This window comes from Neofelis nebulosa, chromosome 2 (assembly GCF_028018385.1).
Source record: "Neofelis nebulosa isolate mNeoNeb1 chromosome 2, mNeoNeb1.pri, whole genome shotgun sequence".
Taxonomy (NCBI): domain Eukaryota; kingdom Metazoa; phylum Chordata; class Mammalia; order Carnivora; family Felidae; genus Neofelis; species Neofelis nebulosa.
In genome coordinates this window covers 146,736,270-146,761,708 of record NC_080783.1, presented here as the reverse complement: position 1 = coordinate 146,761,708, position 25,439 = coordinate 146,736,270, and the positions used below count along the sequence as shown (strand labels likewise).

The window sequence follows — 25,439 nt, the reverse complement described above, 5'->3', positions numbered from 1 at the left end:
TTAGAGAGAGAAGAAAGCAATGGTCAGGTCTGATGATTTTATTCTGCAGTATCTCATCTGTTTTGCTGCAATTGCAAATTCAGCTTTTCCTTACATTTATCTTTTATTAAAATTATTATTATTTTTTTAATATTTATTTTCAACAGAGAGAGAGAGAGAGAGAGGGAGGGAGGGAGGGAGGGAGAGAGGGAGGATGAGTGGGGGAGGAACAGAGAGAGGGAGACACAGAATCCAAAGCGGGCTCCAGTATCCGAGCTGTCAGCACAGAGCCCGATGCGGGGCTCGAATTCACGGACCACAAGTTCATGACCTGAGCCAAAGTCGGACTCTCAACCCACTGAGCCACCCAGGCCCCCTACGTTTATCTTTTAACAATCTTGTTTACCATTTCTTTTATTTGATCAAAATGAAGTATGTCTTTTGTATGTCAGGCCTTAGTAATCATTAATCACTGTTGATCTTTAAACTTTTGTTAAAAGAAACTAATATGACATGTGCTTCCAAAATAAGTCAGAGCATCACAAAAACCCTCATTTTATGAGTCCCTAAAAGGAATTCTGAGCCTATGTCATTATGAGCTGAGAATCTTCATCCCCAAACCAGGTAACTCACTATGATCCGGCGTTTCTTTACTGAATACTCCATCAGTCACATCAATAATCCATTGATCCAACAAATATTTATCTTTATTTGCCACAATCTCTTTTTTTAGTAGCTGTATCTCTCTACGCAACTTCTCAGATTTCTTTTCAAATCCCTCATTACGAAGTTCTTCTTGGACCTATAAAAAAGAAGGAGTTCACTTCTGAAAATCCTCTATTATCAAAAGCAAGGGTTTTGAGTCTAACAGTTTCAGCACGGAAGAACCATGTCTACTGCACTATCACCCGAGAGTGCTCTTTGATGAGTCGATCCTGGAGAGTGGGAGTATCCATGGTTTACACCTTCCCACAATTCCCTCAGCACCATCTCACCAAGAGTGGGGTGGGGTCAGGCTAGATCAGACCTAAGAACTATCCTCTTAGTTCCAGCAGTGAGGATGTCCTTCAGGGGGATGTAGGATTAATTCTATTTCTCAGTTCCACCAAGGTAGCATGAACACACACGTCTAACAAAAATGGGAAGTTCTGATCCCCTCCAGAACACTGGCTGTCAAGCATCAGACTGAGTTGAAGAATTACTTTTCCTCTGTGCTCTGTCGGACGACTCACACAGATCTGGAAACAAATGCAGCAAATTTTAGAGCTTTCAGAATCCTGTATTTCAAGTCTTTCTGATACTTTTAAGATAAGCTGGAGTTCTTTTAGGTCTGTTTGATGGCTGAACCAAGAATCCTAAGGACGAGCAGACTAGGGCCTTATTTAATTTGGGTCCAATGAAACCATCCTAACAATCACCACAAACAGCAGCCCAGCACCCTTAGGGATGTTAATTGCATACTACAAATTCTCTAACTACATAAGCCTTTGGAATTTGTGGATTTAAGAGTCCCAGCAGGGTCCAGAAAGATCTGAGGTTTTAATGAATCATATGTCTTTTATGATTCTCCCTGGGATCATGATTTTTAATAGTTTGGCTCTCCCCTTCCTCAGGAACCAGGGCACTGTCCATGGAGCACTGCCCAGCTCTGTGCCAAGGCTTACCTTCAGCTTGTGCATCAGCATATTTTCCTGTTCTCTCTGAAGGCTTTCTCTTTCCTTCTCCAACTTCTCTCTCAGTTGGGCTATGTTTTCCCTGAAGCCTCTCTCTTGAGCCTCCATTTTTTGCAGCTGCTCCTTGTGTTTCTGAGTTAGCAGCTCCTGCTCCTTCTCAGCTGCCTCCTTCTTAGCCCGCTCCACTGTTCCACGAATGTTTTAGAGAAGAAAGCAACAGTCAGGTCTGATTCTACTCTCCTTAGCACAGATACCAAACTGACTTTGAAAAGGAAGCTGAGAAGCCCCCAAATTATGTGGGTCACCAAGAGCACATTTCAGAATATGATGGAGATGGCCCTCCTTGTCTGCCTGATATAAAAAGACAACTCTGACTGTTATATGTGTATTTAGCAGTGTCGTTCCACAGTAGGAGGGGAAGCTCTTTGTTTCATGCAGGTTTTGCCCTCGTTTCTGTCTGGAGGTAGTGCAGCAACCCACCCACTCTGCTATGAGCTCAGCCCTGCACCTGTACCTGCGAGTGCCTTCTCTTGACAGGTGAGGGCTTTGTCTCCCTGCAGGATGGATTTCTCTATTGCCACTTGGGACTGTAAGAAGTGCTGGAGAACTTCATTTGCCTGAGGAAACAAGGAGAAGAGACATGACATGCAGCACACATCGTGTCTTTTGGGGGAAATTATTGTTCTACAAAGTCACAAATCTGGCCTTGTAAATTTTTCACTTGCCTAGATATCCCTCACTAACTTTCCTTCTATGCCTCCAATATAAATTCTGAGTTCTTCTGTGATACCTGAAACCTTCCACTGCAGCCTCCTTTGCAGCCCTCCATCCTTCTTTCCAGTGAAGCTTTCCACTATCCACCCCAGGTGCCGCCCAGCAGACTTCAGTGTGTATATAAACAGGGACTCCTGTTTTCTCAAACATTTGCTCAATCTATTTTCTGCCAGGATGCTCGTCTACCCTTTCTTAACTAGGATAACATTTATGGATACTTCATCCTGTAACTCCTATTGCTCTTTCAGAGTGCTTTGCTAAGCTACCTTTCCAGTTTGGAGGATGGCCAATTACTCTGAGCGGCCCTACCAGCTCTCCCCTTGCTGGTAGTATGACTCTGGGCAACTTTTTTACTTCTTTGTGTATTGCATTTCTCAACTGCATAACTATAGTATCTAAGTTATAATAATATTCTGAGCATTAAATTGACAATCCAACCAAAATACCTGATTATAGGTTATTTATGCATGGCATAGTAAGGGGGTGCTGAACATGTCTACTAGTTTTTTTTGAGAGAGAGAGAGAGAGAGAGAGAGAGAATGCAAATGAGCAGGGGAGGGACAGATGGACAGGGAGAGAGAGAGAATCTTATGCAGGCTCCACGCCCAGCATGGAGTCCAATTCAGGGCTCAATTTTATGACCATGAGATCATGACCTGAGCTGAAATCAAGAATCGGACACTCACCTACTGAGCCACACAGGGGCCCCATCAGCCAATATCATAATGATTGTTATCATCAATAATCATTACCATTATTTTACTATCTGCTCATCAAAGTATGATAATTATATATTTGCCCAATTTTTTGTCTTCATTTCAGGTAATATCATCATCTTGAGAACAAAGGTTGTGTTTACTCTTTGTATCCTCTATACTTAGCAAAGAAATGGCCACATTGTTTGATAAAGAAAAGTTGTTCTCTTTAACCCAGAATTCCCGAAATATTGCAAATATATTTCCAGTTCCTTCAACAACATATAACTAACTGTGGATAAAAGCTAAAAATGTGGAGATATTGCCCTGCTCTGCTTTCTCCATAAAAATGGTGCTACGACCTTAGATTTTCAGAAAAAGCAACACCCTTTGACTCTACGGTTCTGACAGCTATCCCTCCCTCTTTATTCCTTACCTTAACCCCTTTCCTGGGCACTAGGTTATAGTCCCATTCAACCTTGTTCTTCGCTTCTAAGTAGAGACTGTGTCCTCCAGGAACACAGAAAGTTCCTGTTGAGATGCTTTTCATCAGGGGCTCTGTAAGTTGCTGAAGCTTTTCCTGGGAATATTTAACAGATGTGTATTCATTCTGCAGCAAGAAATCTTTCTTCTTTTTTTCTATCATGTCCTGCCAGAGAAATGGGGGAGAAATCCAATAGAAAGAAGCTGTTAGAAGGGGAAGTCCAATGTCATCCTCTTAGAAAAAGCATTCTGATCACCTACAAGTAGACCGAAACATGGAACGGACCAGAAGTCAAAAGACTTTTAGTCCTAGTTCTTATCAATTCTGTGTTACTTGGGGAAAGCCCCTTAACTCCCTTGGATTCAAGCTTATCATCTACAAAATGATGGTGTTGGAAGACATAAACTCCAATTTTCCTTCTACTGTAGTATGATTAACAGTGACCCAACCATCAATAATAAACAATAGAAAGTTGATTTGTGGCCAGAAGTAGCACTTCCTCAGAGGATTTGGGTTGCTACAAATGGATTTTGTGTACAAAGAAAATCAACCCCCCAGTGCTGACTGAAGAATACTCTGAAGAGAGTTTGGAATCGTTAATGAATTCTTCCAACAGGATTCTAGTATGTGAAGATATAAAAACAGAACTTTTTTCTTTGAACTTGTAAATTGCAATCCAAGGGATTGGTTACACCAACAACCTTAATGAACTGGAGGCTCCTCAGAGGCCTGCAGATGAGAACTCAGTCCTGTTGACACCTTGTTCTTAGCCTGTGATACCATGAACAGAGCACAGGACCATTCCACACCAGACTTCTGACCTACAGATTGGTGAGCTTATTCATATTTGTTGTTTTGAACTGGTGAATTCATGGCAATTTTTAGTGCAGCAATAGAAAATTAATGAACTGCCTACATTACAGTAAAAGGGTGAACTGTAGCCCTGTAAAGCCCTGTCTCACAACAATCCAGGCTCCTTCTATCATTGTAGAGATGAGCTATTTAATAAAAAATATAGGCTCTAAGCATCATTTCAGAAGGGCAGAAATCAGGAGTGATAAATTACCATGAGGTTTTTACTATAAGACAATTACCATGAGATTTTTCTGGAACTCCTGCTTGTCATCCTTAAAGGAATGCTCCATGAAGACTGCAATGGCTTCCCTCTCGCAGTCTGTATGCACATCCAGCAGCTCCTGGAGCGTGTCTGTGGGGAAGCTCACTCGTTGGGCCATCTGCTCGCTGTAGTGGTCGGCTGCCTTCTGTACGGCCACTGAGTTCTCACGCTGGGCAAGAGCTGTCACCACATTCTCCAAGCAAGGAACTTCTCCCGTCTTGATGGCAACCACATAGGCTTTCAACAGAGTCTCCAGCCCTGAATAGGCCAGGAAATTTGAGGATAAATAGTGAGGTCTTAATCACTGGCTTCCAGTTTTTATGGAGCATCATCCTGAGATCACAAAAAAAAAACACCCCACCTTATTTAGAAGGAAACTTTGTTTTCTTCTTTGGGAATCTATTCCTTTCTAACAACATTACTGTTTTCCTGTTCTTTCTTTTATTGTTCTCCATTTCTTCATATTATAAGTTAAATTACCAGTTACAACAAATATGCTCATGGGTCACTGGAAAAAAATAGTTTCCCATTCAATGAGAATAAAAAGGAATAGGTTATATAGGTGAAGTAGTGTATACAAACAAGACCAGATACATAATTTGTGTGGCCCAGTACAAAATAAAAATGTGGGCTCCTAGTTGAAAATGATCAAGAATTCAAAACAGCAATAGACAGATGTCTGGGTGGTATAGCTGGTTAAGCAAATGACTCTTGATTTCCACTCAGATCATGATCTCATGGTTTAAGCTGAAGCCCCACATCAGATTCTGCACTGACAGCCTGGAATACTCTCTCTCAAAATAAATAAATAAACTTAAACAAAACAAAATAAAACAGAGTCAGAGTATGAGCCCATCTCCACATGGGACTACATAAGTCACATACCCATGAAGCATGCATGCCCTGCATATAAGATTATACATAATCTTCTATCTCAACAGGCTTAAAGGAATTTATAGCTTCCTATTTATGATATGACTCATGTAAGTTTACAAAATATCTACTATATCCTTAAAGACCAGAAGATATCCCATAGGATTTCTCAATCTACAGATGTCCTCTCTTTAACTCACTTTTTATAACTAGTGAATTAAGGTTCTGAGATATATTAAGTCTCAGCAAACCCTCACATAGGGAGACTAATTAAGGAACATGTATGGATACTTTTCATGGCATGAATATCTGCTTCTCCATAGTCAGTTGACATCTGACAAACAGATGTCAACAAAATTACTGCCAAAGTCAGAGTATACTCAAAGCTCCACCACTCACACTGATACAGAAACATGCTGTAGGACAAAGGTGACTCACGGTTCCCAGTGACAATGATTCCCTCTCGTAGGGTCTTGGTCTTTGTATGAGTGAAAACATAGGTACGGAATTTGTTTGATTGCTCCCGGAAACTACTGTCCAGCTGGTCTTCTGGCACGTTCTCAATATGGGCTAAGAGATTTTTGTCATTTGTAGGCCGGTCAAAGATGAAGCACTTCCGTTTTGGAAAGAACTGTCTGATACACTCTCTGGACATGTTGGAATTTTGGATTTTGGGATTTGTGCCTACAAAGGTGGAAAAAAATTGATCACTGAAAGGCAATCTCCAGGTAAGGGGGTGAGGACTTCATTTCCAGGAATCTTTGCATCACTGCAGCTCTTATGACTGTAAATCTCCTTTATTCTAATCATGTGTTTTACAAATCAATCTTGGGCTAACATACCAAAGTTAAGGAAAATTCCTTGAACAGAGTAGTTAAGAGTCAAGGAAGTACTTCAGGAGAGGAAAGAGAGGCATTCAGCCCAAGAGAAGAACCTTAGGATAGTTTCCTTAGCATTTTTATGGAGTCCCATGGATTAAATACTGAATACATGTTTAGTGATTAAGAAAAGAAGAGTCCGAGACCCGTAAATATAGAGAACAAACTGGTGGTTGCAGAAAGGATGGGGGTGGGGGAATGAGCAAAATGGGTGAAGGGGAGTAGGAGGTACAGGCTTCATGTTATGGAATGAAGAAGTCATGGGGATGAAAGACGCAGCAGAGGGAATATAATTAATGGCACTGTAATAGTATTGTATGGTGATAGATGGTAGCTACTCTTGTCATGAGCATAGCATAATGTATAGAGTTGTCACATCACTATGTTCTACACCTGTAACAGTATGTGTCAACTATACTTCAATTAAAAAAAAGAAAAAAGAAAAAAAAAGGTCAGAGGTACTTTTCTGATCTTATTATTTCCATGGCAAAAATGAAATAATAGGCCTTGGGACACCTGGGTGGCTCGGTTGGTTGAGCATCTGACTTCAGCTCAGGTCATGATCTCACAGTTCGTGAGCTCAAACCCCGCAGGAGGCTCTCTTCTGTCAGTGCGGAGTCCAGTTCAGATTCTCTGTCCTCCTCTCTCTCCGCCCCTCCCCTGCTCGCTCACTCTCAAAAATAAACACCAAAAAAAACCCAACAAAACAAAACAAAAAAAAACCAAACAAAAAAGAAAAAAAAGAAAAGAAAAGAAAAGAAAAGAAAAGAAAAGAAAAGAAAAGAAATATGGGCCTTGAAGTGATGCCAGAACAAACGGATAACATTTTGCTGGGGAAATGTGAGGAAGGAAACAGATGATACCCATGTCAGTCAAGAAAACTTATAAGCATAAGCCAAAATCAGATCATACCGCAAATATGTTTAGAGAGTCCTGTAACTGAAATCTCTAAAGTATACATTAATCTAAATGTAATTTGAGACCTCATCATTTCCCTATATCAGATTAATTTAGACTTCATAGAACAATTAAGAGCAACTCTATGGCACATATCAGCTGTTTAATAAAGAATAAAGTAATTAAAAAATAAAAATAGATATTCCCTATAGATGCCTTCTATTATCCACTCTGCTAAATATAATGTGACAAATTCATAATATTAAAATAGCATATTGTGTAAGGCTACAAAATGAAAAGGATGATGTTATAAGAAAGGTGACATGAAGGACTCACAGTTTTACTGGAAAGGTACGTCAACATTTTTTTCTGGACCTGTTAGTGTGGAAAATACCCTTTCTGTGAAGAATATAACTCTCTAGGTACTAGTAAAATATATTTTACTATTAAAATATACTTACTATTTTACTATTCCAATTACCATATTACTATTACTATTATAATATATGTCAAAAATAAGGTAATTAATTTCATTGTGATTTTGTCTAGCAACTCCCAATCTGATTTTTTTTTTAAAGAAAGAACAGGAAGAACACTTAACAAGCTACAGAAATATGTGGGCCTCAAGAAGTTATAGCACTGATTGCAATCTGGGGATCTTTTTTCATGGCATTAATTAGCATTAAGTTATCTGATCCAAAATGGGGCCCTAAATTTCTTTAGTGACCTTAAGCTTCAATTGCTGGAGATTTTAAAGTAATAATAACCCACAAAACCCAATCACCATTAGCACTGGCTTCAATCCAAATTCAAATAAACATATATGTCAAATGCTGATTGACAGGACTCAGCTGATCCCACCCAGTAAAAAAACCTTCTACCATTTAAGCCATACTCTGAGACCTGGAAGCAGCTTCAAGGCATCCTCCAGGTACTCATCTTCAGTTACGGAGTATCCATTTATCTTCATCTCCAATGTGAAATCTCGTAAAGCCCAAATAAAGTCTGGAAAGAAACTCACAAACTTGGCAGAGTCCTCTACCCCAGTGTAGTCTGAGGAGGACTTTGCCCTGACCAGCTGCGTTAGTTCAGTCATATAGCTGTGGGAACTCAGCTAAGGAAAAAGTACTTTACACCACAATTTCCAGATCTCAGATAGAAATACCTTCTATAAACACTAATTTTTGTTCTTGGTGTCCCCTCACCCCCTTCTTCAACCATGACAATTAAGTCACAGGAAAGAGGACAGTCTCAGTTGCCATTCTTGTAAACTCAATAAAACTTGGTGGTTTGGTCCCTGGAAGGATACTGCAGCTGCTCCAGGGCCTGGCTGTTGATGGTGCCCATGCTGTTGTAGATCAAGGTGCTGCTCAGAAGCACAGTCAGGGCAAAGATCCATGAGTCATTCTTAGGGTCTTCCTGAAAAGCACATTGGACAAGGGACTTAGAAGGCTGCTCTTTATTCATTAATTCATTTTTCATTCATTCAGCTTTTCATTCATTATTTTGTCACTATATATTGCCGAACAGTATGGCAAAGAATACAAGTTTTGAAGACCATCATAAATTCAACCTCATTTTGAGTATTAATACAATCCCCTCTCAGAGCCTCAGTATCCTAAGCTACTAAAAGAAGTGAATGACATGGTCAATATGTGTAGAATGTTTAATGCAGTGCCTAGAAGATAGTAGGTATACAATGTGAGCAATTATTCCTCTAACAAATTTTTCTTCATGTTGTCTGTATTTGCAACACAAATGTTGTTCAACAACTACTCTTTAGGCACCTACAAATGCCAGACACTGCATTTGGCTCTATGGATGAAAAGATCCACATGAGATTCCCTGAACTCAAGATGACTTTATGAAGGGACAGATAAACATGTCAACATATAAATGTAACCGAGATTATAATCTCTCGCATGGAAACAAGTATTGTGCAACTTCAGAGCAAGAAGTGACAATATCTGCCAGGGATATGATGGATATATGATGAAAACTGGTGCACTTCAAAGAGTTGATAGAAAGTGGACATGTAGATTTGAAGGGATCATGCAGCTTGCCAAGGCAGAATTATTAGAAAGTGCAGATCCTAAAAAATTGTTACAAAGTTACTTCTGTTTGACTGAAACAATGAGTAGGGGTGCAGATATGGAAGACAAAGCTAAAATTAAGATTCAGGGCAAGACCTGAAGTTCTCTGAAGACCAAGAAAACAGGGTCAGATATCTCAAATCACTCCACAATTCTACCATTAGCCATTGGTTCTGCTGCCATCAGGAGTTTACAGTATGGTATACTTTGTTGCCTTGTACAAATGCAGTATCTGCATTCTATGCTTACCAGACTTGATCTTGAAGACTAGAACACTTTTTCATATTTTTGAGAAAAATTATTTCTTCAAGTCCTGATTTTATTATCCCTAAAACTAATCAAATTTATTTATTTTTTTTTAAAAGCAGGACTTGAGCCAAAAAACAATCTATTTAAATCTCAGGAAAATCATTTTGGCTTTTTTATTTGTTTGCATTTTCTTTTTTCTTTTTAAAATATATTTTAGTTAACATACAGTAGAATTTTGGTTTCAGAAGTAAAATTCAGTGATTCATCACTTACATACAACACCCAGTGCTCATCCCAACAAGTGCCCTTCTTAATGCACATCACCCATTTAGCTCATCTCCCATCCACCTCTTTCCATCAACCCTCAATTTGTTCTCTATTATTAAGAGTCTCTTGTAGATTGTGGGGCACCTGGGAGGCTCAGTTGGTTAAGCACCTGACTTTGGTTCAGGTCATGATCTCATAGTTTGTGGGTTGAGCCCAGTGTTGGGATCTGTCTAGATCCTGGACCCTGCTTCAGATTCTGTCTCTTTCTCTCTCTCTCTCTCTGTCTCTCCACAGCTCCCACTCTGTTGCTCTCTCTTTCAAAAATAAATAAACATTTAAAAAAAAAAGACTTCTGGTTTGTTAACCTTTCTTCTTTTCCCCCACCCTTCCCTTCATCTGTTTTATTTGTTAAATTCCACATGAGTGAAATCATATATTTGTCTTTCTTGGACTGACTTATTTCCCTTAGCATAATACATTCTAGTTCCATTCACATCATTGCAAATGGGAAGATTTCCCTTTTTTGATGGCCAAGTAATATTCTGTTGTATATACACACCACATCTTCTTTATCCATTCATCTTTCGGTAGACATGTGGGCTTTCCCCCTTGTTTGGCTATTGTTGATAATGCTGCAATAAACAGTGGGGTGCATGTACCCCTTTGAATCTGTATTTCTTTATCCTTTCAGTAAACATATAATAGTGCAATTGCTAGATTGTGAGGTAGTTCTATTTTTAGTTTTTTGAGGAACCTCCAAACTGTTCTCCAGAATGGCTGCACCAGTTTGCATTCCCACTAACAGTGCAAGAGGGTTCCCCTTTCTCTGCATCCTCACCAACACCTGGCATTGTTTCTTGTGTTGTTAATTTTAGTCATTCAGTCAGGTGTGAGGTGGCATCTCACTGTTTTTGATTTGTATTTCCCTAATGATGAGTGTTGCTGTGTATCTTTTCATGTGTCTGTTAGCCATCTGGATGTTTTCTTTGGAGAAGTGTCTATTCATGTCTTCTGCCCATTTCTTAACTGGGATGTTTGTTTCTTGGGTGTTGAGTTTGATAAGTTCTTCATATATTTTGGATACTGTTTATCAGATATGTCATGTGCAAATATTTTCTCCCATCCCGTAGGTTGCCTTTTAGTTTTGCTGATTGTTTCCTTTGCTGTGTAGAAGCTTTTGTATTTGATGAAGTCCCAAGAGTTCATGTTTGCTTTTGTTTCCCTTGCCTTCAGTAATGTGTCTAGTAAGAAGTTGCTCCAGCCAAGGTCAAAGAAGTTGCTGTCTGTTTTCTCCTCTAGGATTTTGAAGGTTTCCTGTCTCACATTTAGATCTTTCATCTATTTTGAACTTATTTTTGTGTACAATGTAGGAAAGTGGTCCAATTTCATTCTTCTGCATGTTGTCATCCAGTTTCCCCAACACCATTTGTTGAAGAGGCTGTCTTTTTTTCCATTGGATATTCTTTTCTGCTTTGTCAAAGATGAGTTGACTATATAGCTGTGGGTCCATTTCTGGATTTTCTATTCTGTTCCATTGATCTATGTGTCTGTTTTTGTGCCAGTATCGTACAGTCTTGCTGACTACAGCTTTGTAATATAGCTTGAAATCCAGAAATGTGATGCCTCCAGTTTTTTAATTTTTCAGTATTACTTTGGCTATTCAGGGTCTTGGTGGTTCCATACAAATTTTAGGACTGTTTGATCTAGCTCTGCAAAGAAAGCTGGTGTTATTTTGATAGGAATTGCATTAAATCTGTAGATTGCTTTGAGAAGTGTAGACTTTTTTTTGAGTTGTGTAGACATTTTAACAATGTGTTTTCTTCTAATCCATGAGCATGGAATTGTTTTTCCATTTCTTTGTGTCCTCTTCAATATCTTTCATAAGTCTTCTACACTTTTCAAAGTACAGAACTTTGACCTCCTTAGTTAGGTTTATTCCTAGGTTTTTTATTGCTTTTGGTACAATTGTAAATGGGACTGATTCCTTGATTTGTCTGTGTTTCATTATTCGTGTTTCATTATTTTTGTTCTCTGACTGCTGAGGTTAAGACTTACAGAACTATGTTAAATAGTAATGGTGAGAGTGGACATCTTTGTCTTGTTCCTGACTATAGGTAAAAGGCTCTCAATTTTCCCCCATTGATGATCATTCTTTCATATATGGCCTTTATGATGTTGAGGTTCCCTCTAAACCTACTTTATTGAGTTTTTGTTTTATCAAGAATTGATGCTTTATCAAATGCTTCTTATACATTTATTGATAGGTCCATATGGTTCTTATCCTTTATTTTATTAATGTGGTGTATCACATTGATTGATTTACAAATATTGAACCAGCCCTTCAGCCCAGGAATAAATCCCACTTGACTGTGGTGAATAATTCTTTTAATGTACTGTTAAATTCAATTTGCTAGTATCTTATTGAGAATTTTTGCATCCATATTCATCAGGGATATTGGCCTGTAATTCTTCCAATTCTCTTTGTCTGGTTTTGGAATTAAGGTAATGCTGCTTCACAGAATGAGTCTGGAAGTTTCCGTTCCAGTTCTACTTTTTGGAACAGTTTGAGAAGAATAGGTATTAACTCTTCTCCCTCTTTCCCTCCCTTCCTCCCTCCTTTCATTACATCCTTTTGTATTAACTCTTCTTTAAATGTCTTATAGAATACCCCTGGGAAGCCATCTGGCCCAGGACTCTTGTGTTTTCGGAGCTTTTTTTTAAAAAAATTTTTTTTAAATGTTTATTTATTTTTGAGACAGAGAGAGACAGAGCATGAACAGGGGAGGGTCAGAGAGAGAGGGAGACACAGAATTTGAAACAGGCTCCGGGCTCCGAGCTGTCAGTACAGAGCCCAATGCAGGGCTCGAACCCACGGACCATGAGATCATGACCTGGGCCGAAGTCAGACGCTCAACCGACTGAGCCATCCAGGAGCCCCTGGAAGCTTTTTGGTAACTGATTCAATTTCTTTTCTGGTTATGGGTCTGTTCAAATTTCCTATTCCTTCCTATTTTAGTTTTGGTAATTTGTGAGTTTCTAGGAATGTCCATTCCTTCCAGATTGCCCAGTTTGTTGACATATAATTTTTCAAAGTATTCCCTTATAATTGTATTTCTGTGGTGTTGGTTGTGATCTCTCCTCTTTCATTTGTGATTTTATCTATTTGGATCCTCTCTCTTTTCTTGTTGAGAAATCTGGCTAGAGGTTTATCAATTTTGTTTATTCTTTCGAAGAACCAGCTCTTAGTTTCATTGATCTGTTATACTGCATTCTTTTGTTTCTGTATCATTTATTTCTGTTCTAATCTTTAATATTTCCCTTTTTCTGCTGGATTTAGGCTTTATTTGCTGTTTCTTTTCTAACTTCTTTAGGTTTAAGTTAAAATTGTGTATTTGGTACCTTTCTTGCTTGTTGGGATAGGCCTGAATTGCAGTATACTTTCCTTATAGGACTGCCTTTGCTGCATCCCAAAGGGTTTGGACTGTAATGTTCTCATTCATTCTCTAGTAGGATGTTTTTTACCTTCCATGTATTTAAGGGCTTTCCAAATTTTTACTTGTGGTTGACTTCAAGCTTCATAGCATTGTGATCTGAAAATATGCATGGTATGATTTTGATCTTTTTGTACCTATTGAGGGCTGATTTGTGACCCAGTATGTGATCTATTTTGGAGAATGTTCCATGTGCACTTGAGAAGAATGTGTATTCTGCTGCTTTAGGATGGAATGTTCTGAATATATCCAGTCATCCAGTCCAATCCAGTGTGTCATTCAAAGCCACTGTTTTCTTGTTGATTTTCTGCTTAGGTATCTGTCCATTGTTTAAGTGGGGTATTAAATTCCCCTACTATTATTGTATTATTATCAACGAGTTTCCTTTATGTTTGTAATTAATTGATTTACATATAATGGGTGCTTAAGTTTGGGGGCATAAATATTTACAATTGTGAGATGTTCTTGATGGATACACTCCTTAATTATGATATAATGCCCTTCATCTCTTGTTATAGTCTCTGTTTTAAAATCTAGTTTGTTTGATATAAGGATGGCTATTCCAGCTTCCTTTTGACACCTAGTAGTATGATAGATGGCTCTCCATCCCCTCACTTTCAATCTGCAGGTGTCTTTAGGTCTAATAATGAGTCTCTTATTGGCAGCATATAGATGGATCTTGTTTGTTTGTTTTTTAATCTATTCTGATACCGTGTATCTTTTTATTGGAGTATTTAGTCCATTTACATTCAGAGTGATTACTGAAAGATATGAATTTAGTGTCATTGTGTTATACCTATAGAGTTGGTGTTTCTGGTCTTTTGGTCCTTTGTAGTCTTTATTGCTTTGGTCTTCTTTTCTTTTTTTCTCCCCTCAAAGAGTCCCCCTTAAAATTTCTTGCAGGGTTGGTTCAGTGGTCACAAAATCCTTTTTTAGTTTTTGTTTGTCTGGGAAACCTTTTATCTCTCCTTCTATTCTGAATGACAGCTTTGCTGGATAAAGAATTCTTGGCTGCATATTTCATTTTGGTTTTATACTGAAGTTATCGAGAACTTTAAAGCTGAGCACAAAAACTCTGAATACTTTCTCCCCACAATTATGGAAAACAGGTATTTACCATTGCTACTTGAATACAGACTCAGAATAATGTAAAATAAGATGGAGAAAAAATTTGTTTCACTTAATATTTAAAAACAAAATACTAAGATTATCTCAGGGAAAATAATTTCAGTGGGTCAAGGTCATTCTTTTATAGAAGTTAGAGAAGAGGTAATCTCCAAAACCAGAGACTTTAACTAAAACCCTTCCTTCATCAATGCTTCTGGTGTAGCTGAAGCTTTGTCTGAAGAGGATTTAAATAAATTATTTTACCAAAACCCTATTTAACAGCTCCTACTTCTAACTCCATCATTCCCACACACTTGAACTGGTAGTTTCCACTGGTCTCACGGGTTACAGTTTAGACATTACTTCTAGGAATCTTTCTCCAAGCCATATGACTGGATTACTGCCTACATCTATGCATAGCACCCTGTACTGGTCACAGTGTGTACATGTTGTCTCCCCAGCTAGGCTCTAGCCATTTGCCTTATTTACTGTAGTGTCTGTTGTACTTAGCACAGAGTCCTGAAATTCAGCTGTTTGGTTACGTATTTATTAAACTGTATGTTTATCCAACTGTTACAGTAAGAAGATGTTGTTCTAATATACCCAAATATTTGAGCTGACTAATAATTTAGTCTCGTATTCATAATTGGATTTATAGCTTGTAGGAATAGGTAACACAATTTGAATTGAGGTAGCAAATGAATTACAGTCAAGAGCAGATTCCCTCATGACTTTTCCTTACCTTTTCCAAGTTACTTAGACCCTCAGTGTCCAGAAGGACCAGGGTGTGGTTCAGCTTAGAGGGGTGGGGTACACACCACATCCAAATACCCTTGGTTGTAGACCTCACTGTGGAACCCAGGGGGAAGCCTAAAAGAGAAGAGGGGAAAGCAACATGGATGTATGGGGATCCTTAGAGTTTAGGGACTGAGGTTCAACACCTAGTGAAGCTGAGCAAAAAAGAAGATATTTGGAATGTACTGGCTGCATAGAAAGAAATGACTAATGACTAATGGGACCAGAGAAAGATTCTCCTAAAAATCAGTAAGAACTAAAAAAGACAACTCAATTACAATTTTTAAAAAGACTTGAGTAGGCATTTAATAAAATAGGAAATACAAATGGCAAATAATATGTGAAAGGGTGCTCAACCTTATTTATAGTGAGGCACATGCCATACAATCAAATAGTTATCACAACAGTAAAAGTTAAACATTTTTCTTAGGATGTGGGAATTCTTAATTGCTGCTAATAAATATGTAGCTTGAATAGAGAGTTGAAAAAGCCATTGATATTATCTGGAAATCCTGAAGAAACACATACTCTTTGATACAGAGATTCCACTTCAGGATATATTATTTAAAAGAAATCTGTGTACATGTGTATCAGGATAAAATTATAAAAAATCTAAGACAACTCTGTTCGTAAAGATAAAAGATACCATAATGCAGTGAGATAAGGAAATACAGCTACATGCTAAAAAATGGATAAATCTTATGAAATTCTTGTTGAGCAAAAGAAGCCATCAAAGAATACATAAAATTTAATTCTATTTATATCAACTTTAAAAGCAAGCCAAGATAAAGTGTGCTTTAGAAATGCAAACATAGACTAGAGCGCCTGGGTGGCTCAGTCAGTTAAGCGTCTGACTTTGGCTCAGATCATCATCTTGTGGTTTGTGAACTCGAGCCCTGTGTCAGGCTCTGTGCTGATAGTTCAGAGCCTGGAGCCTGCCTCGAGTTCTGTGTCTTCCTCTCTGTCTGCCCTTTTCCTACTCATGCTTTGTCTCTCTCTCAAAAATAAATAAAAACATTAAAAAAATTTTAAAAATGCAAACATAGACTACAAAACCATTTTTTAAAAGTAAAGAAAGAAGTATCATGAAAATAAAAATATTGTTTAGCGCTAGTGAGAATGTGAGAGCGTATGACTTGTGCCTTTGACAATGATTTATTTTTTTACTCAAGTCACAATTACACAGGTGTTCACTTTATTTACTTTATTGTACATTGTATTTTAGGCACTCTTTTGTATGTGTTATAGTTTACATATTTGTAAAAACTAAAAAAAGACAGAGAAGGGATTATAACATATGAAAATCTGTTATGACATGGAGCAGAAAAATAAAATGGTAGCTCTATGGAGACACAGAATAAAAAAGATTTTTCCCTTTTTCCCTTCCTTCCTTTCCTCTACTTTAAAAAGCAGGAAATATTAAACTACATTTGAAGCTTCTTGGAATGACATTATAGTTTTGGCAGAAGTGATGCAGGGGAAAGAAATAAAGTAGTAGCAGAGGCTGAACTTCTGAGCAAAAGAATGGATGGAATCCAGGGGACTAGTGAGGTTGGTCTTTGATAGGGTGTGGAAAATGGTTCTTCATTATTGGAGAAGAGAGGTTTTATGGACAGATGGGGTCAAGGTTGTTAATTATATGGTAAATATTACAAATTTTCTTCATTGGGCAGAGTCAGCCTTTTCCTTAAGATGATACCAGAAGAGGCCAACCTGCACTCTCACTGCTTCCGAGCAAATGGGCCCCATCCCAAGGCAACACTCACCATGGTTCTGTCCTGCCAGGCAGTTCATCAGGTAGGATTTTCCAGTCCGATACAGCCCTACAATGCCCACCACCACCACAGGCTGAGAAATCTTATTAAGAATCTGTAATGCTTCTGGATTCAGGTTCAGCTGCTCTTCCTGGTTTTCCACTAGACAAATGGGTGCCATCATGATGGGTTCAGTTGCCATGGTAACCTGCAACCCAGAAGAGCCTCTCAGTGGAATGGAAGATTCCAAAGTCATCTTTAATGGTTATTCAAGGAACATGCATATTTACTTCATACTTTTTGTACATTTCGAAGGGAAAAGTATATAGCCTGGAATTGGCAAATCACAGACCTCTTCCTCTGGCATACCCATAATCCCTAGTGAAATCAATGATGGCACAAACATACTATTTGTCTCCAATGACTCAGTTCTCTAAAAATAATATTCTTATTCATGAATCCCTCTGCAAGAAAAGCCTTGGTAAAAAAACAAAATCCCTGAAATTTAAAGAATTTTATCTTTTCTTATGAGATGAAGTAATGACACTACAGATACTTAAGCTAAAAGATTGGTAGAGGCTTTATGGTCAGTCAGTAGCAAAAGTAGGAGGTAAATAGTAATCTCACCGTACTACCTACTCCAAAAACTTACCTGTCAGAATTAACTTCCTCAAATATACATTTAAAAAATATGTAAGTTTCTTGATGGAGAAAGAGTAAGGGTTCTGAACAGATAGCATGATCTAAACAGATACTGTTTTTCCTGCGTCATCATCAAGCCACTGATCTATTTCCAGACCAACTCATCTATTTACAGGGTGTGTGTCTCATACGAAACTTCAGTTCATCTCATATCCAGTCTAATTTATTACCTAATTCATTACCTAAACATCTAATCCATTATATATTTGATAAACCTGATGCCATGCTCAATGCTGGGGATATAAAAATGAGTAAGATAGAGTCCCAACCTTCAAAGTGTCTTAGAATCTTATCAGCTAGCCTTTCATTCACCTGTGAGTGATAGAAAAGTCCTAGAAAACCATTGCTTAAAAAGCTCAAAGTGTACTACTCTTTCTCACAAGTGTACAAAGATTAAGATTATACTTCACAAAGTCATCAGGGGCACTGGTTCCTTGTATTTCTTGCTTAAAAATCTTTACATCTTTCTTTTTTTTTTTTTAGAGGTGGGGAGGGGCAAAGAGAGAGGAAGAGAAAGAATCTCAAGCAGGCTCCATGCCCAGCATGGAACCCAACAGGGGGCTCGATCTCGCAACCAGGAGATCATGACCTGAGCCGAAATCAAGAGTCAGGTGCTCAACCGACTGAGTCACCCAGGCACCCCTGCTTAGCTGCCTTTTAACAATGCCACCTCATGGTATAAGCTGACTCACCATCACATGTGCCTTCTACCCAGCAGAAGAAGAAAAGAGGAAGGACTCTGGGTCACCTTCTTTCAAGGATATCTCCTGGATAATTGATCATGCACACATCACTTTAGCTCAGATTCCAGTTCCTGTAATTATATCTCAAGAGCTTATGGTATTTTGGAAAATATAGGCAATAATCACTTATTGCAGCATAAGTAGAAAAGTGCCATAATAGACATCTGCACAGGATGGTGTCCAAGTGAAGGAGGAGTGACATGAGAGAACAGTAAAGAATGGAGCTCTCTCTTAAAGCAGAACAGAAATACCTTTATAGTGACTAGAGAAAGATATAGTTCCAGGATTTATTTAACTGGAAGAAAAGGACATTTCTAGGCTTTATAATGTTTTATTTTTGTTTATAGGCTTACAGAGAAATGAGCCAGTAGTGTGGATGTTTGAGGTTCTGTCCAGATCTGACAGAGTCCCACATGTGGGAAAGTTTGAATATTTCCCTCTCAGTGAGTAGAGTGTTTCATGAGACAAAGAGACAGAGATTAGTCATGGAGCTTTGACTGTCCCTTTATTTTTGTTATGACAGTGTTGAACAATAGTGTTCCATACTGTTTCCAGCTCTCTGTCCAAGGTGGGGTTTCTCTGACAGTCATTCAGGCTGTCCTGGAGCGCATGAAGAAGACACTCTCATGCTCAGGAGAGAGGTATGCATACCACTCCTGTACCATCATTGTGAGTACGTGTAATGCTTAAACACAATCCTGTCTCATCTGGGACAGACTAATGCCAACACGTAACAACAACTCTTACCTCATTTGAGACACTAAATGAAATATTAAAGAGCAACTAAGCATAATTTCAGGATAAGGAATACTTTTTTGTATACTTCTCAACATTCTATTTTGCCTCTATATTCTGTGAAATTAGACATTGTCCATTTATTTCTTGCAGTAAACAAAAAAATTATTAATTGCACAACAAATAATCATGGACTTTTAGCTTATAAAACAAAGCTGCCTAAAGGCATTGGTGACAGAGAAGTACAACTAATATTAGCTCTAGTACAACTAATATTAGAGCAGGAACAAGAGTGACAACTGAAGAGAGGCACCATGATATATTGTGTTTAGAGCCTGAGTGCCTGGGTTCAAATATTGGATCCATTCTTTATGAGCTGTTGGACCACCAAAAAAATACTTACTCTCTTTGTGCCTATTTCTTTTTTACTAGTATTCTCCTAAGATTGGACTACTAATGGTGACTACATCACAGGCCATTGGGAGTATTAAATAATTCATGACATTTATGGCAACCTAAATCCATAGCTGGTATATTGTAACTCCTATGTAAGTAAACTAAGTATCTGAGAAGACAGGAAAGGTAGAATTCCAAATTCATGTGAAGGACCATTTTGGACAGACACAGTGACACTTCTCTCATCCAGGAGTTAATGTGAATGTGAAGCGGACACCGACAGAAAGCAGGACTGAGATGTCGAAGCTAACATGATTTTAAATCCAAATTAAATAAATAGAACGAGATAGTTCTATCAGAAGGAGTTAGATGGTCAATAGCTCCCGAAAGTTACTGTCTATAAGAATCATCTGAAATAATGGTAAAAATGTCCAAAATCTACATTTTCAACAAATACCATAAGATATTCTGATGCAGTTTGTGCATAGAACACACATTTATAAACAGTGCACAATAAACAGTGTTAAACCTTAGAATTATTTTTAACTATTGATTAGCGTAAATGAGACTGATTTACTCCATACATCTCTGCTGTAGGTATGTATTAAATATGACTAGCACAAACATGCGCAAGAGACAAACTTCTGGGATAGAAGCTGTAGGGGAGATAAGGACCAGCCTGCCTGTTTTCCCCGGCGCCCAGCAGGGGGCAGGCAGGACACAGCGGAGGAGGGAGGGGCTGCCCGGAGGGAGCGACCTCACCCGGCATCCCTGCGAGGAGGGGTCGGGGGTCTATCCGCCAGCCAGCCGGAGGAAGGCTACGGCCCCCCCTTCCGCAGACACGGCGGCCCGCACGGGTCCTTTTCCCGCGCCGGGCTCCCCCGGACGCCCGAGGGGGAGCGGCGCCTCCCGCGACGGCGGCGCGCGCGCGCCGTCGCCCCCCCCCCCCCCAGGCGCCCGCGTGGACGCGCACTCGCCGAGTGGCGGGAGCAAAGCGCCCCGCGCCGGCCTCCCGCTGCCTTCCCGCGGGCGGCGCGGAGCCTGCGCGTGGGCCTGTGTTGTTAGTCTGGTAGCCGAAGCGCGCGCGGAAAGCCGGGTTTAGGGGCGAACTTACGTGGCGCTGGCGCTGCGGTCAGGGGACAAGTTCTCAGCAGCTCTCACTCGCCCCTCGCGCGCTCCACCAGCGTCTGGTTCCTCAGGAAACTGTTCCCTTTGGAAGCAGGAGAGCCGCCGGATATTACAGCCATGCAGGCATGGGTGGGGATGGGGAGGACAGAAATCGAAAGCATTTTTCCTCCGGTTCTGACTGCGGGGGTCTTCGCTTGTTTTGCCGAGGCGGGAGAGCGTGCGTGTGAGGGGAGGCGCGGCAGGTGCGTGCGGTTCCTGCGCCGGCGTTTGGAAGTCTGTAGGCGCCGCCTGCGCAGTGGGCTCCCCGGCCTCCGCGGGAGGAATGTGGGCGCAGTGGCGGCCCCGCGGCAGCTTTTCTCCGTGCGGAGCCTTGTCAGGGGACAGCTTTGTTTGTTGTTTTGTTCTTTAATTTTTACGTGCTCTTTTCTTCCTCCCCCACTTTAAAAGAACTACTCTTGTTAGTATTATAAGTATTCTTAAAAAAAAAAAAAGTATTCTTTTCATAACAAAAATACGCGTATGGTGAGCGTGTGTGTGTGTGTGTGTGTGTGTGTGTGTGTATCCCCCAATACTATCATCCCCAAATAATCACAAGTATTTGTTCCAATTCTTGCAGTTAGTTTTTTCTCTGTTTTTCTACCATATGGGTAGATTGGGGGTGGGGGCCTTTTGCTTATATAATTTGGGGTTTGTTCTAAATAAAATAGTAGAAAAATACGAAGTCAACAATGAATTCTCATTAAAAGTAAAGCAAAGAAGTCATAACCAACATCACATTTTAAAAATATGGCGAATGAATGCTACAAACATTTTCAGAAATTTCAGGATGGCTTAAAAACACATTAATAGTGTCAATTCTATCTTCACCGTTGTATTTGTGTGAAATTGGCTCTTTGACAAAAACAGTGGTAAAAGCTAAGTACGGCCCTGATGGTTGTGCATTCACTTTTTATACAATATCAAAAATCTTGTTAAACTAACAAAAGTTAAAATGGTGTTAAATTATCAAAATATAGCACTGATATGGCGATCAAAACTGGTAAATATCAGAAAATAAAATTTCATATTGAAAATTTTAAACCCCCCTTTTTCCTTTCGTGTGTAATGTAATGCTAACATATTCTTTTTAACCAATCATATATTTATGGGAAATTTATCTTTCAGTATAAACTTATATATTGTCCTTCCTATTATTGTACAAAAATTTACCCATATTTATATGACCTTGGTGAAATTGGATGTGCTTTTAAAATTTTCCTTCCTTGATATTATTAAAATTGGATGATAATATTTTTTTTCCTCACTTGAGGTACATTTTACTGGTACGTATAATTCAAATGTAGGACCCATTGCTATTGCATATTTAAAGAGCAAATCAAAGTTCTCACTCTTGGTGGATCTTGGGGGCAAATATAACATAAAGTAAGATGTGGGTGTTAAGTAGTGTTACAAATGAACTGGTTGGTTGTCTACAACAGCAACAATTCATTATATTCAGAAGGATTTTAGATGGGCTTAGGAGGTGGCATTACTTTTAGATCTTGAGGAATGACTCAGATTTCATCAAAGAAAGACTGGACAAAATGCTTTTGTTGTTGTTGTTGAGAGAGAGCATGCATGAGCAGTGGGGAGAGGTAGAGGAAGAGGGAGAAAGAGAGAATCTTAAGCAGGCTCCACACTCAGCGTGAAACCAGTCTTGGGATTTGATCTAATGACCCTGAGACCGTGAACTGAGCCAAAATCAAAAGTTGGACACTTAAACTGACTGAGCCACCCAAGCAACCCAAAATGCATTTGAAAACAAAGGAAGGAAATGAACTAATATACAATGGTTATGAGCAATGCTAGGAATGATCCAAGGTTTATTATACCCAGAGATTGAAAAGTCACTTGGGATCTGGGTCATGATCTTTAATACAGAGGCAGGTAAAATCTTGAGTGTTATCAGACATGCTTTAGAGTTGTATGTAAATTCCATCATCCATCCCTCTGAGAGAAGGAAAAAGACAATGAAGTGGGAGTACTGGAGATAGAGATCATTTTGGAGGCTGTTGGACTATTTAAAGACATGTTACAGCCCTTCCACTGTAAGTTTGTATGGAAACATTGTTCCACAGGATCATTCAGGGATATAGACTCCTTCCTCTACCACTAAGGCGTTGTAGTCATTTGTAAGGTCAAACATTGATGGCTAACATATCTGTGATCCTATAATAGGAGGGAAAAGAGACTGGTGGATTATAAACTCAAAGTTCTCTGGCCCAGACTCTCAAATGACAGACATATACTTCTGCACCTATTTCAGATACAAACATAATGTAATTATAGCTGAAAGAACAGTCAGAAAAGTATAATCTCTAGCTGTACTGTTATGAGATCATCTTATACCATAGAATCTTACAATATTTAAAGCTGTGAAGTCTGTTATAATGCCAAAAGTATATGCAACAATATCAGAAACAGATTTTTTTTAAGTCCTAAAATTAAAGTTGGCCATTTTGAGAGTGGAACCCAAGCTGAGCTAAGAGCATCATTCTTTTTATACCATCCATGTATGGCGTAATTTCCTCAATGCCACACTGAAACATCCCAACATCCTCCCACTCTCAATCTTACAATATTATGTTTTTTACAGCAAAATGTTTTTATTAGTATTTAGCAATGAAAGAAAAAAATAAATTTAGAGTTTTTCTTCCAGTTTTTCTTGCTTATAATTGTTTCAAGGCAAAAAATCTTTTATAATTGTATTTTGGAGCGTAATACTGGCAAAGGAAGAGTTGTTAAAATTTTCCTGAACTGATGGAGTTTAAATGAGGCTTCGTTTAACATAGATGAAGGGTTTTTTTTTTTCATTTTGTATTCATTTGTATCCAAAACAATAGCTTATCATGTTATTTTAGCTTTTTTTTGGCACGTACTATACCAGCTTTTGAAGTTACTGGAAGTTCTTAGGAAAAGTTTCATTTTAACATCCTGCTACACATTGTGAAAGAACAAAGAGTTATGGATGTACCAGCCCTTCCGGAGAGCACAGATGTGAAGGCGTTTCAGTTCTGATATCTGCCTAGGGCAATTTTTAGGTGAAAAACACATGTGTGTTGATTGTTCTTACTCTTAAATTTTTATTAAAAAAATTTTTTTTAATGTTTATTTGTTTGTGAGACAGAGAGAGACAGAGCATGAAGGGGAGAGGGTCAGAGAGGGAGACACAGAATCCGAAACAGGCTCCAGGCTCTGAGTTATGAGCACAGAGCCCAACATGGGGTCGAACTCACAAACTGTGAGATCATGACCTGAGCCGAAGTCGGACGCTTAACCAACTGAGCCACCCAGGCGCCCAACTCTTAAATTTTTTTAATGTTTATTTTTGAGACCGAGAGAGAGAGAGAGAATGTGAGCAGGGGAGGGGCAGAGAGAGAGACACAGAATCCAAAGCAGGCTCCAAGCTCTTAGGTGTCAGTGCAGAGCCCAACTTGGGGCTCGAACCCGGGAACTGTGAGATCATGACCTGAACCGAAGTCGGATACTTAACCAACTGAGCCACCCAGGCGCCACGATTTTTCTTATTCTTTTTAAAATTTTTTTTTTTCAACGTTTTTTATTTATTTTTGGGACAGAGAGAGACAGAGCATGAACGGGGGAGGGGCAGAGAGAGAGGGAGACACAGAATCGGAAACAGGCTCCAGGCTCCGAGCCATCAGCCCAGAGCCCGACGCGGGGCTCGAACTCACGGACCGCGAGATCGTGACCTGGCTGAAGTCGGACGCTCAACCGACTGCGCCACCCAGGCGCCCCGATTTTTCTTATTCTTAATTAACCTAACAGATAACAGTTTGTTCAAAATTACAGTGCCAACAATGTATTTGATTATGTATGCTAATGTATATATCTTGGTATGTATAACATATATATGGGTATAGATATATGCTTATGTATTCTTATATATAAGTGAAATGAGTGACAGCAACAACACAAAGAATGGGAGGGAGGAATTAGGCTTATTTTGTTATTTTAAGGGACTTACACTATCTGTGAGATGGTACAGTACAATATTATTTGAAAGGACATTTGGATTAGTTGTAAATATATATTGTAAACTCTAGAGCAACTGCTAAAAAATGAAAAAGAAAACCCAGCCAATATACTAAGAAGGGAGAGAAAAAGAGAAACATATAAAAAGCTCAGTTAAAATCACAAAAAGGCAGAAAAAGACTGGAAGACAAAAATAGGAACAAAAAAACAAGAGCAATAAGTAGAAAACAGTAATAAATATAGTAGATATTTACCCCACTATATCAATAATCACTCTGTCAATTGTCTATATGAGAGCAGAGAAGAAAGCTAATAGAAATATTATAATGTATGTGTCTCTATGTGTGTTGTATAATAGTACAATATAAACGATATATTAAGAAAAAAAGTATGCCTAGAGATGAAAAGTGATGCAGAAAAAGATGTAAATCCCAGTTTTCAGGGGGTGCCTGGGTGGCTCAGTCAGTTAAGCGTTTGACTTTGGCTCAGGTCATGATCTTGAGGTTCATGAGTTCAAGCCCTGTACTGGGCTCTGTGCTGACAGCTCAGAGGTCCCTCTCTCTCTGCCCTTCTCCTG

At 39.0% G+C, this 25,439-nt stretch overlaps 2 protein-coding genes across 7 annotated transcripts in view; both read right to left on the bottom strand.

Moving 5' to 3' along the window:
• The window catches only part of LOC131504415 (guanylate-binding protein 4-like), a 39,412-nt gene extending 18,288 nt beyond the window's left edge, over positions 1–21,124 (bottom strand). Inside the window, exons 1-12 of one of the 5 annotated variants that reach the window (XM_058716669.1) lie at positions 20,817–21,123; positions 18,521–18,662; positions 17,139–17,334; positions 15,320–15,447; positions 8,680–8,789; positions 8,274–8,470; positions 6,034–6,279; positions 4,700–4,980; positions 3,558–3,770; positions 2,167–2,269; positions 1,644–1,837; positions 613–781 (exon numbers count right to left, since the gene is read on the bottom strand). In XM_058716669.1, the coding sequence (XP_058572652.1) occupies positions 613–781; positions 1,644–1,837; positions 2,167–2,269; positions 3,558–3,770; positions 4,700–4,980; positions 6,034–6,279; positions 8,274–8,470; positions 8,680–8,789; positions 15,320–15,447; positions 17,139–17,334; positions 18,521–18,523 (1,840 nt within the window). In that variant the 5' untranslated portion in view covers positions 18,524–18,662; positions 20,817–21,123. Of the gene's footprint in view, positions 1–612; positions 782–1,643; positions 1,838–2,166; positions 2,270–3,557; positions 3,771–4,699; positions 4,981–6,033; positions 6,280–8,273; positions 8,471–8,679; positions 8,790–15,319; positions 15,448–17,138; positions 17,335–18,520; positions 20,627–20,816 lie in introns of those variants that run through there. The other 4 variants (XM_058716667.1, XM_058716668.1, XM_058716670.1 and 1 more) reach the window with 4 other exon arrangements.
• Positions 1–25,439, bottom strand: part of LOC131504417 (guanylate-binding protein 1-like) — a 175,535-nt gene that overhangs the window by 64,963 nt on the left and 85,133 nt on the right. The gene's annotated exons all lie outside the window — the stretch shown is intronic.